General features: G+C 33.4%; 1 protein-coding gene across 1 annotated transcript; it reads right to left on the bottom strand.

The window, feature by feature from the left end:
* Positions 1-8,631: 8,631 nt before the first annotated feature.
* On the bottom strand, positions 8,632-14,409 carry LOC124847218 (uncharacterized). Its single transcript, XM_088102295.1, has 8 exons — positions 14,184-14,409; positions 13,445-13,760; positions 11,785-11,982; positions 11,153-11,425; positions 10,745-10,847; positions 10,485-10,603; positions 9,807-9,983; positions 8,632-9,456 (listed from the first exon to the last, which is right to left on the bottom strand). Exons 2-8 carry the CDS (start codon positions 13,745-13,747, stop codon positions 8,668-8,670), a joined length of 1,962 nt encoding a protein of 653 aa, XP_087958421.1. The 5' UTR covers positions 13,748-13,760; positions 14,184-14,409; the 3' UTR covers positions 8,632-8,667.
* Positions 14,410-17,733: the final 3,324 nt, after the last annotated feature.

Below are 17,733 nucleotides of genomic sequence, written 5' to 3'. Positions count from 1 at the left end.
TTTTGCTCAGAGAATGAGCATGGCAAATGGGAAATATGTGTAGTTAATTAATGGTGAAATTGAGGAATGGAAAGTAATTTATTATTGATAACATCATGCCTTACGCTACACACTTATCATGAGTATGCTTAGTTTATTCATCGCATCAAAATGAAAGTGAATAAACCAAAAGTATCCAATATTTTATTCTTTTGCCATTTATCAACAACACATATGAAGATTGTAGAAAAGGGTTTTGGTCAATCATTTTTATAACAATGATTTTGTTGAGATAATAATAGTAATAGTAGTAATAATAATAATTCAAGTGGTGTAAGTGATAGGAAGGAACAATGGTGTTACGTCACAGAAGATAAGAGATGAAAGAGAATCGGTTCTTTTCGCTATCCAACTCGTAACTAAATAATAGTGTTTTTCTTTATCAAAATTATTAAAACCCTTTGTAAAAATAATGAAAAGTAATACATGAGGGCAGACCAAAATATAACATTGATTATTTTCCCATATATAAATACGATTGGTATCCATTTAATTCGAATCAAATCTTATTTTACCCTTAGATCTACCCACTTTTCTTAATTATATCAAAATCGAATATAACTATAATATATTATATCGTAATGTGAAAGCTAATAATAATCAAGTTCTGATTTATAATTGCATATTTTTATTTACTTGAATTTATTAAGAAAGTTTATTAATATCAAACGAAATACTTACTCAATATTTATTTTTTTTATATTTTTATTTTATTAATTTGAGCTTGTGAATCTTCTACCACAAAATCAATGCGGAGTATCTTTTGGATGAATTACGTATGAATATTACATTTTAGTTAATTATGCACTCCACATGAAATCATATTTTACAATGACTAAATATTTTATAATTTAATTAAAAATAAAAGATAAATTTTTATAATAATTTAGATTAAAAAACATGTTTAATTATTATTTTGAAAGTAATATTTAAAGTGATATATAATTTATATACAGTGTATAATAAATATGATATTTGTTTTCATAAATATATAAATATATATATTAGTGATTGATTGGTGACATGGTGAGATGGTATGGTCCAGAAAGCTTGTTATGGAAGCTATGTATGCGTTGCGTTACACAAACTGACAGACTCATTCTTTAAGCAATGCAATTGTCTCTCTATATTTCTTTGTTCTTTTCACTTTTGTCTTCCATCTCTTCTCTATTTGGACAAAAAAAGCCAAAACTTATTATTTCTGCTTTTCCATTCTCATTAATATAAAATACCGCCATATCCAACAATAATTTATGAAATTCGAATATTTGTGTTTATTTTGATTAAATAATTCATAGACAAAAAAATAAATTTCAATTTCATTTCATATATAAACTCAAAAAACATTCATATAATTGCATGAAAAAGAAGGGTACCCTTAAAAGTTATTGGATTTTTGAGACATTATTGTACTTTTATCTTTCATGTATCATAATCGTATCATTTTAGTATCGTGTGTTTTAATAAAGTTGATTGAGCTTTTTAATATAAGAAATGTGGGACTTTGTATAACTATAATGTCTAAAAACTCCAATTATGGATAGAGTTTAAACTATAAGCTTAAAACTATATATTACCTAAATACTTAAATTATTATTATTTTAAAAAAATTGTACTTTGGACACATTTGTTTGAATTTCTTTTATTTATATATATATATATATATATATATATATATATATATATATATATATATATATATATATATATATACAAAAGTACATTTTTAACATAAATATATTTATCATTTTTGAGTGTAGGAATCGAGGTCAATGGTTATTGGTGGTTCAAATGTTGACTTTCACGACATTCCATTTTATTTGAATGTTACTTGCATAAAGTATTATGATGTCAAAGTTAGTAATGTGTATTAAATGTCATCACTATCTCTTTATCTCAAATATGTATTTATAAATTTCAGCATGATTTTTGGATTAATGACGATCTAATTAAGATCCAATTGATAGTAATCATACTTTGTCTTAAATTGATCTGTGTTAATGGTAATATCTCTATAAATTGATTGTTTGATTAGTTGATCGCATTCGTTCTAGAAATAATGTTTGGTCAAATTTCTGACACGGTTAGCCTTTTCCAATCCAAAATTGACCAAACGATCATATGATACACTTATTATATTACTTTAATGTTTATTTATTTTGATTTTAAAAAGCTTAAAATAACTTAATTTAACAAGTTATTTGGAATAACTTATTAAAATAAATTGATCCATAAACTTTATGTGAAAATATAAATGATAATATATTGGGCCTGCACTTTGCAGCCCAACCTATTTTTCCTTCTCCTTTTTATTGATTGTATCGTAACTCTATTCACTAACTTTTCAATATACTTTATTCTTTTTTGGATTCTTCCTCTCTGGACGCACCTCTCTTCTCTCTATCTTTTTCTTTGTTATCTCTGTCACTGTGTTGTGCTTTTCTCTCGCTGCGTCTTCCCTTCGAAGGTTCTTTGGTTGCTTCCTCTCTTCAAGAGTAGCGCGCTTTACTGCTACTTCTATACAAGGTAGATCTTCACCCTTCTTCTCCTCATGGTTTGTATCATTAATCTATTGAATGTTCTCTGCACCATTGATTTTGTTCATTATCTTGATATGGTATCAAAGCTCTTCTTTTGAAGAGCTCTGCTGCGTAACTCTGCTTCTTTTCTCCCCTTCTTGTTTTCCCCGTCTTTTCTTGTTCTTGCCTCAGTCATGGTCGAAGACAGCTTCGCACACAGTTATCTGTACCTTCACCCCGGCGAGAATCCGGCCACTACCCTTGTTTCACCGGTTCTCGACGATACCAATTATCACTCTTGGAGCCGCTCCATGTTAACTGCACTCAGCGCAAAAAAGCAAGATCGAATTCGTTCTTGGCAACGTTCGTCCACCTGAAAAGGACAAGCCGGAGCATGCCACCTGGACTCGCGAAAACAACATGGTTGTCTCATGGATCGTTTATTCTGTTTCCATCTCCATCAGACAAATGAATAAAGCCTCGAAGATCTGGAATGACCTAAAGAACCGATTTTCTCAAGGAAGTCTTCCATGAGCGCACGAAACACATTGAAATAGACTTCCATGTTGTCAGGGACAAGCTCAACAAGGGTCTTCTCAAGCTGCTTCCCATTTCTACTACCTAAACCTCTTGCTCATGCTATTTTTATGTATTTGTATTCCAAGCTGGGAATGACTAACATATACTCTCAGCTTGAGGGGGGATGATAATATATTGGGCCTGCACTTTGCAGCCCAGCCCATTTTTCCTTCTCCTTTTTATTGATTGTATCGGAACTCTATTAACTAACTTTTCAATATACTTTACTCTTTTCTAGATTCTTCCTCTCTGGACGCACCTCTCTTCTCTCTATCTTTTTCTTTGTTATTTCTGTCACTGTGTTGTGCTTTTCTCTCGCTGCGTCTTCCCTTCGAAGGATCTTTGGTTGCTTCCTCTCTTCAAGAGTGGTGTGTTTTACTGCTACTTCTCTACAAGGTACGATCTTCACCCTTCTTCTTCTCCTCATGGTCTGTATCATCAATCTATTGAATGTTCTCTGCACAATTGATTCTGTTTATCTTGATAATAAATTCATAAAAATAATTTTGAAATTTAATAGTGAAACAAAGATATAGAATACATAAATCAATAATGAACATAGACAGACAAAAATTTTAATAATAAAAAAAAGAGTTCACATCATAAAACATCCACAGTCACTAATATAGACCACAAAAATACTCTTTAAAACACGTTATGCATGATAATAAAAAAAAAAAAAAAGAAGAAATTAAATAATAAAAAAGAAATTGTGAATTCTAATTTAAACAATTTTCCATTAGATGCTTAAAATCCAATATAAATAAACTTCAATTATTTACAAAAATCTCGCTCTACACAGAATAATTTTGCACTAAAGTTAACTCTTTGAACTAAATTTTTTTTTACATCTTATTTTAACCTTCTCAAAATATTCTGAGAAAATCTATCCCTCCTAGTATAAATTTTGATTTAAGAAAGAAGTATAAGAAGGAAGAGGATGAAGTTTAAAATTATTTTAATGATAATATCTAATCTATATGAATGATTTGACGTAAGAATTGCAAAATGGGACCTAAGTGATTGTCAAGTGGGTGATTTTTGTATTAATTGTGATGAAGAAGAAATGAATCACATGGAAGATGTTAACAATGGTGACAGTACGAGTGAAAGCTACTCTTTCCTTCATGTTTCTCATAAAATTATCTCCACTTCACCAAAACATATATAATAAGAACAATTTCTTGATTTTGTCTTTTTATTTTCTTTTTTCATTTTCTCCTTCCAAAATTTGAAAGCATTAAATGGACGGTACATCATTACTTAATGCTATACATATCTATAGTAATATATGGAACGTACTTCATTTTTCTTTTCTTTTAAATACTATGATAACTTCGCATTAATTATGAAAGAGTTTAGTATGTGTACGTACATACAAAAAACTACGTAGTTGAGACATTGTTTTCTATATGTAAAATCAGTTTAAGAATCCGATGTTAACATCTTCTACTTCCTTTGAATTTCTGCAATACTATATACACCCATCATTCCTCCTATTTTATTTTATTTTTTCAAAATAATTTTATTTCATAAAATTATCTAAATAGACTCATTTCCATTCTAACTCTCAAATTAAACTTATTTATTATTCACTTTAAAAATTAGAGGGGTTGAGTTTACTTTGATAAAAAAAAATGAAAATTTTCCACTATTTCTTTTTCACGGTTTTAATATCAGTTCTAAAACAATATTTTTATAATTATAAATGAAAGTGTAAATTTAAGTCTAAAAATAAAAATTATATAAGTATAAAATATCATAAATTTATTACATGAAAGTTTTATTGTGTTAAGATGATATCAATCCCATATTCGGATTATTATTTTTTTCATTTGTGATTATGGTTTGAAAGATTTATAAGTGGTTTTGAGGTTGAAAATTATTCTTTTTATGAATAAAATTCGTATTTCATTAGTGGTCACTTCCATGATTCATCATTTTACTTAATTTTTATTTTTTTCATCATTGATTATTTTTCATTAGTGCCTCTCAATCAAAATTAATTACTCGTTAAAAGTTTATCATGCTTTCTTAATCTTGATGTCAAAACTTAGATACAGAAAATTTTGTCGGAATTTGGCTCAAAGTGGACCTTTTCTCAGTGTGTTTAATCAAACGATAGTAGTTAGAAAATTCTTTAAAGTTTTTATGTGAGAATGTGACACGTTTAATTAATGCCACAAACTTTGCTTTGATTTGATAACCACACCTTCTACCTCTAATATGTGCCATTTGAAACCATGAACATGGTTCATTCATATATCAATGGTTTTAGATATTTGGACTTCAAATAAATTATATTGGAAAATGATTGTTTATATTCTGAAAATGTCATACGAATCCTTTATATCAAAATTATAGTTAAATTTTTTATATATTGAGGATTTATTTTATATTTAATTAGCTTTCAATTATTGAAATTTACGATGAATATGATTCCTATCATTCAAATTTAGATAATAAATCATTTTGATTTTCTAAATTTGAAAAAAAAAACACTATTCTCCAAAACATTAAATTTAAAAGGTTAATGTGATTTTTTAAAAATAGTTTGCAATACTTAAATTATTATTATTTTTTTTGCAAATTTCCGTATTTCAAATTGAGAAATTAAAACAATTTTTTTTTTCAAATTTAGAAACTACAACTAGATTTATCTATGTTTCAACACATAAGAATGATTTTTTGATGGATGGTATTAATAGAAGTACTATGATCAAGAGTTTAATATTTATAGAAAATTAAAAAATATGCATAGTTTACATTTAATATTTCTAAGAATTTTTTTTAAAAGAATAGTGAACTAACAAAACTACAAATAGTTATAGAGAAAATGCGATATTAAGAGTATCATTAGTTTTGAGAATTTGTTAAATTTGATATGATTTCTCTTAATAGATATATTTTTTATAAGTATAAAATATTGAGAAAATGTTGAAAATATTTATTAAATCAAAGTTTCTTATTTATCTCATCTTAACACTAGAATGTCAATAAAACGAGACGGACATGAATAGTAACTCCTCATTAGATAAATATCTTACTTGTACCCATCTTCATATGAATATTTATATATTTCTTTAATATTTACGGATATTTTATGTATCCACGAATGTGACATCCGGACACTGACGAAGGAAGGGAGTGATCGTCGGTGCAAGAGGCACGAAGTACAAGGAACATTAATAAGGAGCGGCTCCTGGCAGGCTTCCAGTGGAAGGGACACATGGATGAATCGAACATACACCGGAATGAGAGGGATCTAGAGACTGTATAGATATGGAACTATACAGTTGAAAATAGCTTAAAGGGATTGATTTGACTACTCATATCACCAAATGCATTTGCTTTTCGGTAGTCTAACCTATAAGAACTCCATGGTTAAGTGTGCTTTAGCCTGGAGTAATTTAAGGATGGGTGACCTCCTGGAAAATTTTCCATAAAATGTGCGAGTGAGGCTTAAGTTTCTACTTGGGTTGAATAATACCTACATTCATAAAAATGTTATTTGATTTTCCTATATTTAATTCACCAATTTGAGACATTTTTTCACTTATTCCTTCATTTTCCTTGGGAGTATAAATTTGTTCAGTCGGCTTCCTAAAGCAACAAAATAGTACATGTTTACTTAATTATTAAATTAAATGATAATATAAATCTTAACAAATAATAACTAATCATGTCAATAATTTATAAAGATTAAACTGTGGTAGAAGAGATAGAGAGTCTATTATAGAGAACAAAAAAATTAGATTTAATTTAGAAAAAAATATTAAACAAAAAAATTGCATTAAACTAAGCAAAAATTATTAAATGGAAAAATTGACTTAAAGTAAGCAAAATTTTGAAGTCGGAAGACATTTTGTTGAATTATTCCGATGCACACAAACATTTCAAATAAAGTCTACATGAATGTGCTTAGCTTAAATACAGAAGTGACATATAAAGATTCTAAACACATACATTATTTGTTATCTGGATGGATTAGTAAATAAAGTGATTAAATTGACACCATTAGATCAGGTTATGGAGATAAAGAAATTATCTAAGACTTATTAACAAAACCTTTAACACGTGCCTCTGCTTTTAACGTTAACATATCCTCTATGTCCCTGTTGTTAAAGTCAACTTAATTTTCAATTTATTATTTTCACAAACTCAAAAGCAAAATCAATCTAACCTTATATTTTTACATTTTCAATCTCAACAATAAACCTAAAGTTGTTTCACATTAGAATCAATTATTTTCCTTGTTATATAAATGCAAAATATTGAAAAAAAGTTAAGAATTGTATCAGAAAAACAGTGGAAAAGGTTACTTAAAAAATGAGGACGAGATATGCAGAAAAAAAACTAAGTCATTCACCTCTTTACTAATATATATATATATATATATATATATATATATATATATATATATATATATATATATAAAGAGAGTATTTTAACGTTCAAGATGGAAAATTTTATCAAATGAGTAACATATTTTTATAGTTTTTAAGTATGAATATATATTTTATCCATTTATATGTTTTTTTACCAAAACACCCACTGATATTTTATTGTTGTCTTGACAAAAATGTTTAGTCTCGTTGGATTTTCTAGTTTTGATAAAATTCTTAAAAAGAAACATATTTTGAACACAATAATTTTCCTTATTTATTGTTTAAATAAATGACTGGTGCAATTTCTGATACCTAAATCAATAGTTCCGTAGTTTCTGACATGAAATTGCAACTAATTTATGAGGTCCACTTGGTCAAATATTGATAGGTGTGAACTGCATCTGCAGCCATTACGAAGCTCATTGTAGCATTACTTTGTTGAGTTGCATGCATCATTTTGTCGTTTTATCAAGCAATGAATTGCGTTGCTTAAACGCCCATTTTAGTTTCAATGTACCAAAGTGAATGATGTGCTTTGTTAGGGGTCAGGTTTTGGGAATCTTGGCAAGTAATCTGTCCAAATCTTTCAAGACACTTTGTTGGAAATAAACTTTCAAGACTGAATAAAATGCTCTTGTTCACTCACCTGGTCCAACTCCCACTTTTGTTACATACTCCAACCATTCCCACCAAACTGATAATGATTATGGGGAAACTAGCATGTTTAACAAATTAAAATAATTGAATGTATGATACAGAGCACACCAAACATTCAATTCATAAAGACATTGACTCAGCAAACACTTCTTCATTCAAATTACCACGAATTATTTCAACCTTTATTGGACAGTTTGCCACGTTATTACTATGTACATATAACTTGGATCTGGGGAAGCATTTACAATTACTTTTCCCCGGCCAGCATCAATGTTAAGGTATCCAGTTATGAGTCGGTTCCATTTGATCATCAGAGTGAGAATCAGTATATTAGGCTGTTGTAATCACCTTCGTTGGGGTTCCTTATTGCAGTATAGCACAAAAACTGCAGTTCCTATGAGACTCGTTCCGAAATCAATGGGACGAAAAACACCCAATGACACGTCATATGGTACAAACATAAATCTAATTGTAACTGTCTTTAACTATAACACCACCTCTTGTGTATCATGGTCCTGAGTAGCTTCCTGCTCAAGTTCTTTTATTAGCCTTTCAATCTGCCTTCTATAAACTGGCATGAAGTGATCACTGATCATTCTCTGTGAGAGTCTAAGTTTACTATACAGAGACCTGGAAGTTAGAAAAATCCCAATCTTAGTCTCATCTAGCTCGCTACTGTCTGAACTTGCATAGGTTGGGCTATCATCATTTTCATGGTCCGTGTCAGACTGGAGTGTAACAATATGCATTATCTTTCCAGGAGGGAAAAATCTGTAGACTTCTTTCGTTTCTGGTACTGAACTCTGGGCTTCCTCTACTTCGTGGGTTGCTTCCTCTTCCCTTATCTCCTTTACAACATCAGTCTCCTCAACTTCAGGACCGTCATACAGCTCATTCTCCAGTTGATGCCACAACTCCACTTCACTCATCTGATCATCATATCTGTCATGGTCCATCTGACGGTCACCATGATCAACATCCACCTCAGTATCAGAACTACTTTCATTTCCACATTCAATCTCAGAAGACCACTCTTCTATAGATGAAGATACAGGAAGGTTCATATTCTTTGCATTAATCGCCTTCTTGGGAGAACGAAGAAGTGAATCGGAACTGTCAATGTTGATAGAGGAAGATGTAGGAGGACTATCGCCGTCTTTGGAGTTTGAATAAGCACTCAAGGCTCTGCGACGGGGTCCCATGCATGACCAAGAGGACAAATTAAGGTTTGGACGTGCCCATGCTGCCATACTCTTGGCTCTCTTCATCACAACCTGCAGTTTTTCAAAAGTCAGACATGGAATAGAAGCAATAGCACTGGCGCTTCTTGCATGATAAGATTGAACACGTCAACCCCCAACCATATATAGAAGACAACTAACAAGTAGAAACTCGTCCTGGTTAGGCTTATGATCCAAAGCATAAAAATTGTGTACTCTTCTGACAACAGGATTGCAACACCAATAAATCTTATTCAACACAAGAAAGAAAGACAACCAAATAAAAAGACCTTTTTGTTTTAATTTCCAACAATGGATAGTTTATTCCATCCTGCTTTCATAGACAATACATAGTTGCATGATGAACGAAAATTGAATAGATTTATAACAGAAGGTAAAAGTACCTGGGTACCATTAGAAACTGGCTGCAAAATGGCCCCAGCCCCAGCAACTTTTGCTCTAGCAGTGGCAATCGATGGGAGGCGAGAACCTAATGCTGAAGCAGAGCGATAGACAGTACTAAGTATTCTTGTTTGTTCAATTTGATTCCTCAAGTCATTTATCCATGCTGATGCTGTCACCTGAAAATGGGAAAATTAATTTTAATACCCAAATGATGTAGAATGGCAAAATGAAATTTTTGAACTGCAAACATTCATCATGCAACATTGTAGCAAGTTCATCGAATTATCGAAGTTCCATTAAGGCAACCAAACCAAACCAGGAGCATTATGAATTTCAGAGAAGGAATTAAACTTCATGTGGAGTAACAGGACAGCCAATGCAAAACATCTTAGAATCTGTATAACTTCTTGTGGGACTGGGAAGATTTATAACACTGCTTTCTATAATATCCCACAATTTTTTTGATATGCAGTTTTGAGAGAACCTAAAATAGTTCATAACCATAAATGAGAGTTAAACCCACCAAATGAAGTCCTCTACACTTTCCCAGGGCCATGCATGTCTTATCAACACCTGAACTACAAGTCCTAATTACTTAAACCCACAGATATGATCAAATATTGGTCAATAAATCAGGACAAAAACATTTTCCAACACAAGATGCTAATGATCACAACCTCAGAACGCAAGTCATCTACAGAAGCAGCTGAGAATGTAGGCACCAAATCAGCTCCATTTATAATAGAAGTGATAAAACTATCACCCGACTCTGCCAACTCCCATGTCATACAAGCAGCTGCAAGGGTAACAAGATGTCAGGTTCAAGAGACTTGCTGCGTAAACCAATATCAGTTCCAAAGTGCTCTAGGATACTACTACCCTTTAGCTTATAAAATAAATTGAAGAATCATATTGACACAGAACGTGATACACTGACCTGGAGCAAATGTAACACATGTAGCGACAGACAGTTCCTTTCTCTCTCTCAACACATAAGTTAGAATTGCTGCAGTACCTCCACCCAAAGAGTGCCCAACAATCTACATAATAAGAATTTGAAAACTTATACAGTAAACAATAGAAACGTCTACTAACTATTTAAAGCTACCTAAATGATTTCATGATTTAATAAAAAAATTTGTTGTAAATTCAAGATTAATGAAGACAAGGAAGAAAAACCATGACGTGATGAGTACAATCTGCTAGCCATGCATGTTTGAACACACTATTAACAAAATGATATATTGAAATTTTAAATGATATTATGGTCTAACAGGGAAGCATGTTAGAAGGATTATTTAGTCAAAGAGCAGGGAATATTACAAAAAAAAATTAATATCTTTACCTTGACTTTATAATGAGGGTAGTGGCCAAGTGCTTCAAGGAGACAAGGAGTTGCAAGCTTTGAAATCCATCTAGCAGCAGCAACCATTCCACAGTGGGCATAACCTAAAACCAAATCTCTAACCCCCCCTTGGTGAACAACAGTGTGATGGAATGGTACTACATTTCCTGTAACAGCTGTTAGAGTATCTTTGATACTATGTGTGCCACGAATCAACAGCAAAAGGCATCTCATGTCATGATCAACGATAATCGTAAAAGCTGGTTTCAAAATCTGCATGACAAATCAACAGCAGGTTTAAACTTACGTTGTCTTTACCAAATGAATACAGATCACTGAAATGGTAGCAAGTATTACTTATTCATCAGATTCAATTGTGCGAAGCCTCCTCACCCCAAAATAAGAAAAAAAAGTCAAAAAAAGTTCCAAAATGAAACAAAAAAAAAAAAATCTATTATCAAATTTGTATCCCATTCCACATTTGACTGGTCTAAAACAACACCCTCTGTTGCTGCAGCCTTCCATCCTTTCTCAAAAGAAAATGTATATTAACAACTATCAACAGCATAGTCAACATAGGGTACAGATACTGAACTGCTATAGTTTTTTCTGAAAATTCAAACAAGACTTACTCCTGCTTTGGCTTCCCGAAGGAGGACATTTTCTTCAGTGTAGCCAGTTTCTTCTAAAAACAAGGGAAAGGGCTTCTTTGAAAAATGCCAGCACAGGGTCAACAAGTTCAAGAGATACTTCAGTTCGGCAGTAATCTCAGATCCTTTCAGCTGTACACTATCCTTACCACAGAATTCACTGTCAACTTGATAGTTCCCCTGCAAGATATATTTGAGAAACTAAATCAAAGGATCAAACTTAAATAAAAAGAAAATAAAAAGGAAGCAACAAAACCAGAAACTATATTTTTCATGTTAAAATACAGATAATGTTCTGAGTATCAACAGTCTAGCATCTAGGGGTCCATTTGGATTAGACAATAAAACAATTAACTTTTAGAAATGAGTTAGCCCAGATATTATAATGTATAGCAACTTTTGAAAACTACAGGGTCCAACCAGCCAAATTTTTTTTTGAGGTTTGGTGACCTTGTTTGGAAAACTAGTAGGTCTTACTTCTTGATAAAAATCGATTTTCTTGGACACAATATCTATTCCTTCCTGGGTACATCCACAGAATTCATTCCTAATATGAATCAATTCAGAACATCTTAGCCGAACAACAGATACTGTAAGCATTTATTTTATACTAACCAGATTGATTTTAAAGGGCCAAAAACTCAAAATAAACATGGCCTTTATGTCCAAATTTAAGGATTGGAATACAATAATGCGTGATTATTACACAAACTACAGCTTATGTAGAGGTGAGATGAAGAAATTCAGTAGTCCAGGACTTCTGTTCAATCAATCATTATCACGTCTTCCAAGGATTGTCATATAAGGTAGAAGAGGTCGTGAACGGTCTTCTGAAGATTCATTTTTTCAGAAAATAGTCTGACCTCTAAGCTACCTTAGCCATATTACTTGCATAGTAAGTATAAACAGAAATTATATGAAAATCATAAAACTGAAGAATAATCTAATTTGTCAATTTCAAAGGGGCAATGATTAACAAGTAACAGAAGTTCAAATGCTGCAAGTCATGATACCAATCCCCTGCTGTGACGTTGAGAAGGGTCAAAAAGTAAAATAAAACAAAACTTATAAAAAGTGTAAGGAACACTTCAGAGATAATATAAACTATAACTGTTATCAAAATTTAGGATTACTTCCTTAGAGACCATAATTTTTTTTTATTGAGATGGGAGGCATTAACTATTCAATCATCAATAACTTTATTTATACATGAAAAAGGCATTAACTATTCAATCATCAATGATTTTCTTTATACATGAAAAAGGAATTAACTATTCAATCATCAATAACTTTATTTATACATGAAAAAGTTCAACTAAATCACATAACTTTCTTCACCGGTGCCATTTTCTTTCCCTTTATCCCTGTTCACATTTCATTCATCAATTACAGTGATTTGCAATCCATTAAGAGAAATATGTCTGTCGCATGTTAAGTGCAGGTTGCAAATACCATTTCTGATCAAGTATAGTTTTACCTAAATAATATGCACCTGGAATTCAAACTATATACTATATTCCACTTACTGATTAAATGCATCCAACGTTACATATAGATAAAGAAAACGCCACAATTTTTGCCTTTTCAGCTGCTTCAAATTAGGACACCAATAAAGAATAAAAAATGTACGCATTGCCATTACCTGCCTCTTGAGCAGAAAGCTGATACCAAACGCCAAGTCCCCAATTGGCCATTTCCCAAGCGTCTCCGAATACGTGAACCTGAGAGTCTCAGATAACGTTGAAATTGTCTCTAACCATGTTCCAGGGGCTTGGATTAACGGATGAGAAACACGAGCACTACCTAATGGCGTATCAGTGGTCGTTTCACTTCCATTTTCTTCAACATCATCATCTATCGCATCCTGAGTCTGCAATTTCCGATTCAATGTGTAATACAGAAGGGCAGCTGCACCAGCTGCAGTAGCCATGGTTGCAGTTGCCATGATTTTACTATCCCTGTAACAACACAAATCGCAGAGGGAGAAAAAAATATCATTACAAACGGATTCACAACAGAAAACTGTGATAAAATTTCCCAATATAAGGCAACTTCAAATCCTTAATTTTCTATTCTATATGATCAAAAGTTATTTTATTGGGATCATCATCAACCATGCAACGCAAATTAGATAAAATAACAAAGCAAAAACAATTGCGTTAAATTCGACAATTTAAGCTGGAAATTGAAATAACGATTCGTTCGATTGATCAAAAACAAAATCAGAAAATCATGATCAAATGAATTAGTTAAACAAAACAAAAATCGGAGCAACCTGAAGAACATGAAGACACACCGAAACCCAAAACCCTAAAACTCCCAAATCAGTAAAAAAAAAATTGATAAAAATAGAGAAAAGTGTAGTACAGGAATGAACGAACCTGAATAATGTGATTTTGGAAGAATTTGAAGGGGGAAATAGTTTGGTTACGAAGGAACCATAGATTGTACCGAAGCCTCTTAGTTCTTACGATGTGTGTTTTTATTCTGTTAGGTAATAATAATAATAATAATTAATAACTTAACAACAATAATTGTATAATGCTTGAAATAATACTATAAGGAATTTTAATAATAATAGAAGGTTTGCGCAGTTTTCTTTGAACCCGGACGAAGCAACCAGAAATTAAGAATAGTTTTAATTTATTATGTATATATATGTTTTCTAATTACGTGTTTAACGGACACGTGGCGCGTAAAGATGGACTGAAAACAGACCACGTCAATGTAGTGTCAGATGATAAGTTAGACCCCGAAACTGATCCTTTATTACTAATTAGTAGTTAATTATAACAAAATTTTAATAATTAGTAGCAGTTAAGATTGTTATTAGGACCTGTTCAATTATCACTAATTAGTTGTTAAAATTGTCCAGTTCAAAATATTGTTTCAAATTTCAGACCCTATCGGGTTCCTTGTTTCAGCCAAGTTTTGTAGATCCGCTCCTCTCATACGTGTTTTATTTTAAAAAGGATTAATATATGATTATAATTTTTAAATTTTCACAGGAAATTAAAATCCGTTCACGTATCAATTTTGATGGATTTTATATTTCAAATTTTTTAAAATTAATAAATATAGTCTTTCTAGTTTATATTAATTTCTTTTATGTCTTAAATGATTTTTAAAACTTAAATATTTTTAAGTTTAGAATTAGTGGAAAAAAAAATAATTAAATAAGTATTTTTTTGGAACAGAGAAAAGGTGAAAAACATAAGAAGTGGATTTTAAATCTAATTCAATTTTACAAAATCATTTTATATCCTGTATCTATTTATATATTATAATTTGGTCTTATCTCTAATCGACTACTTTTAATAGTAAAAAAAAAAAAACAGTTAAAAGATGTTTACGTGATATATGAAAGTTACAAAATTCAAAATAAACAAATAAAATAAAAAATTTAGTTTAACACTAAAAATGTCAAACATGTATTATATAATCTCTCTATTAAAAGTTATAGTTGGAGATAATAATTTTGATCAAATAACAACCTGTATAAAAATAAACACAAGTAATATATACATGTTGATATACTACTATCAAAATAAAAAATACAACACCAAGAAACTAACCTGTTGATGTGTCGGGGCTGCTCGCTCGCCTCCAAACTCCAGCTGCTGGTCGATCGGTGTTGGCGCAAGCCGATCGGTCTCCTTTTGGACGGGGGTGGATGTACCTGCAAAAGGTACTCCGACGCTCAAGTTAGGCGTGTGATTTGAAGAGCCTCGGCTCTTGGTTGAATATTTAGTGAATGATGCGTAAGTGAAACGTACCTGGCTTTTGGCCCTGGCTTTGTATTTATAATTTACCTCATGGATCCTGAGCTGATATAAGCCCAATAAAATATAAACAGAATAAGATATAAACAGATTACCTAAATATCCGGTTGGTTGTTTGTAACCGCTCGGTTAATATTTCATACTATACATTATGCCCCCCAAGTCCGAGTTAAGCGTTTGGCTTTAGCCGTGGTTAACTATAGGACTTATGAGTTTGAGGGAGGGTGTGTTTGTTGTATTGGTGAGCTTCTGCCGCTCTTGTCGGTGGTTGAAGAGAGTTCTTTTTAGAACTTTTTCCATGTAAAGACAGACCGATGGCGTTTTACCGCTCGTCCTTCAACAGGAATCGAGAGGAATTTTACCTCTCGGTCTTCGACAATAAGCGAGCGGATTTTACCGCTCGACGATCGACGCTCGACGATCGACATTAACCGAGCTGGATTTACAGCTCGTCCTTCAACAGGAACCGAGAGGAGTTTACCTCTCGGTCTTCGACATTAACCGAGAGGGCTTTACCTCTCGACCTTCTACTTTAACCGAGAGGGATTTACCTCTCGACCTTCGACATTAACCGAGAGGGATTTACCTCTCGACCTTCCACATTAACTGAGAGGGATTTACCTCTCGACCTTCCACATTTACCGAGAGGGGTTTACCTCTCGACCTTCGACATTCACCGAGAGGGATTTACCTCTCGACCTTCCACTTTAACCGAGAGGGGTTTACCTCTCGACCTTCGACTTTAACCGAGAGGGGTTTACCTCTCGACCTTCGACATTAACCGAGAGGGATTTACCTCTCGACCTTCCACATTTACCGAGAGGGGTTTACCTCTCGACCTTCGACATTCACCGAGAGGGATTTACCTCTCGACCTTCCACATTTACCGAGAGGGGTTTACCTCTCGACCTTCAACATGAACCGAGAGGGGTTTACCTCTCGACCTTCGACTTTAACCGAGAGGGGTTTACCTCTCGACCTTCGACTTTAACCGAGAGGGGTTTACCTCTCGACCTTCAACATTAACCGAGAGGGATTTACCTCTCGACCTTCCACATTTACCGAGAGGGGTTTACCTCTCGACCTTCGACATTCACCGAGAGGGATTTACCTCTCGACCTTCCACTTTAACCGAGAGGGGTTTACCTCTCGACCTTCGACTTTAACCGAGAGGGGTTTACCTCTGTTTTGAGCTAGGATTGTTTCCTAGTGAACGGGATTTACCGTTCGTCTTTGAGAGGACTTTACCTCTCTTCCGAGGGGGATTTACCGCTCGGTCTTCGACCTAGGAGTGCTTCCTAGGGAACGGGCTTTACCGTTCGGCTTTGAGAGGGTTTTACCTCTGTTTTGAGCTAGGATTGTTTCCTAGTGAACGGGATTTACCGTTCGTCGTTGAGAGGGTTTTACCTCTCTCCCGAGGGGGATTTACCGCTCGGTCTTCGACCTAGGAGTGCTTCCTAGGGAACGGGCTTTACCGTTCGGCTTTGAGAGGGTTTTACCTCTGTTTTGAGCTAGGATTGTTTCCTAGTGAACGGGATTTACCGTTCGTCTTTGAGAGGACTTTACCTCTCTTCCGAGGGGGATTTACCGCTCGGTCTTCGACCTAGGAGTGCTTCCTAGGGAACGGGCTTTACCGTTCGGCTTTGAGAGGGTTTTACCTCTGTTTTGAGCTAGGATTGTTTCCTAGTGAACGGGATTTACCGTTCGTCTTTGAGAGGACTTTACCTCTCTTCCGAGGGGGATTTACCGCTCGGTCTTCGACCTAGGAGTGCTTCCTAGGGAACGGGCTTTACCGTTCGGCTTTGAGAGGGTTTTACCTCTGTTTTGAGCTAGGATTGTTTCCTAGTGAACGGGATTTACCGTTCGTCGTTGAGAGGGTTTTACCTCTCTCCCGAGGGGGATTTACCGCTCGGTCTTCGACCTAGGAGTGCTTCCTAGGGAACGGGCTTTACCGTTCGGCTTGGAGAGGGTTTTACCTCTGCTTTGAGCTAGGAGTGCTTCCTAGTGAACGGAATTTACCGTTCGTCGTTGAGAGGGCTTTACCTCTCTCCCGAGGGGGATTTACCGCTCGGTCTTCGACCTAGGAGTGCTTCCTAGGGAACGGGCTTTACCGTTCGGCTTTGAGAGGGTTTTACCTCTGTTGGTTGAA

This window comes from Vigna umbellata, chromosome 11, assembly GCF_029865625.1.
Source record: "Vigna umbellata cultivar VRB3 chromosome 11, Vumbellata_1.0, whole genome shotgun sequence".
NCBI classification, from domain to species: domain Eukaryota; kingdom Viridiplantae; phylum Streptophyta; class Magnoliopsida; order Fabales; family Fabaceae; genus Vigna; species Vigna umbellata.
The sequence above is the reverse complement of the archived record's forward strand: the minus strand, read 5'-3'. Positions and strand labels throughout refer to the sequence as shown.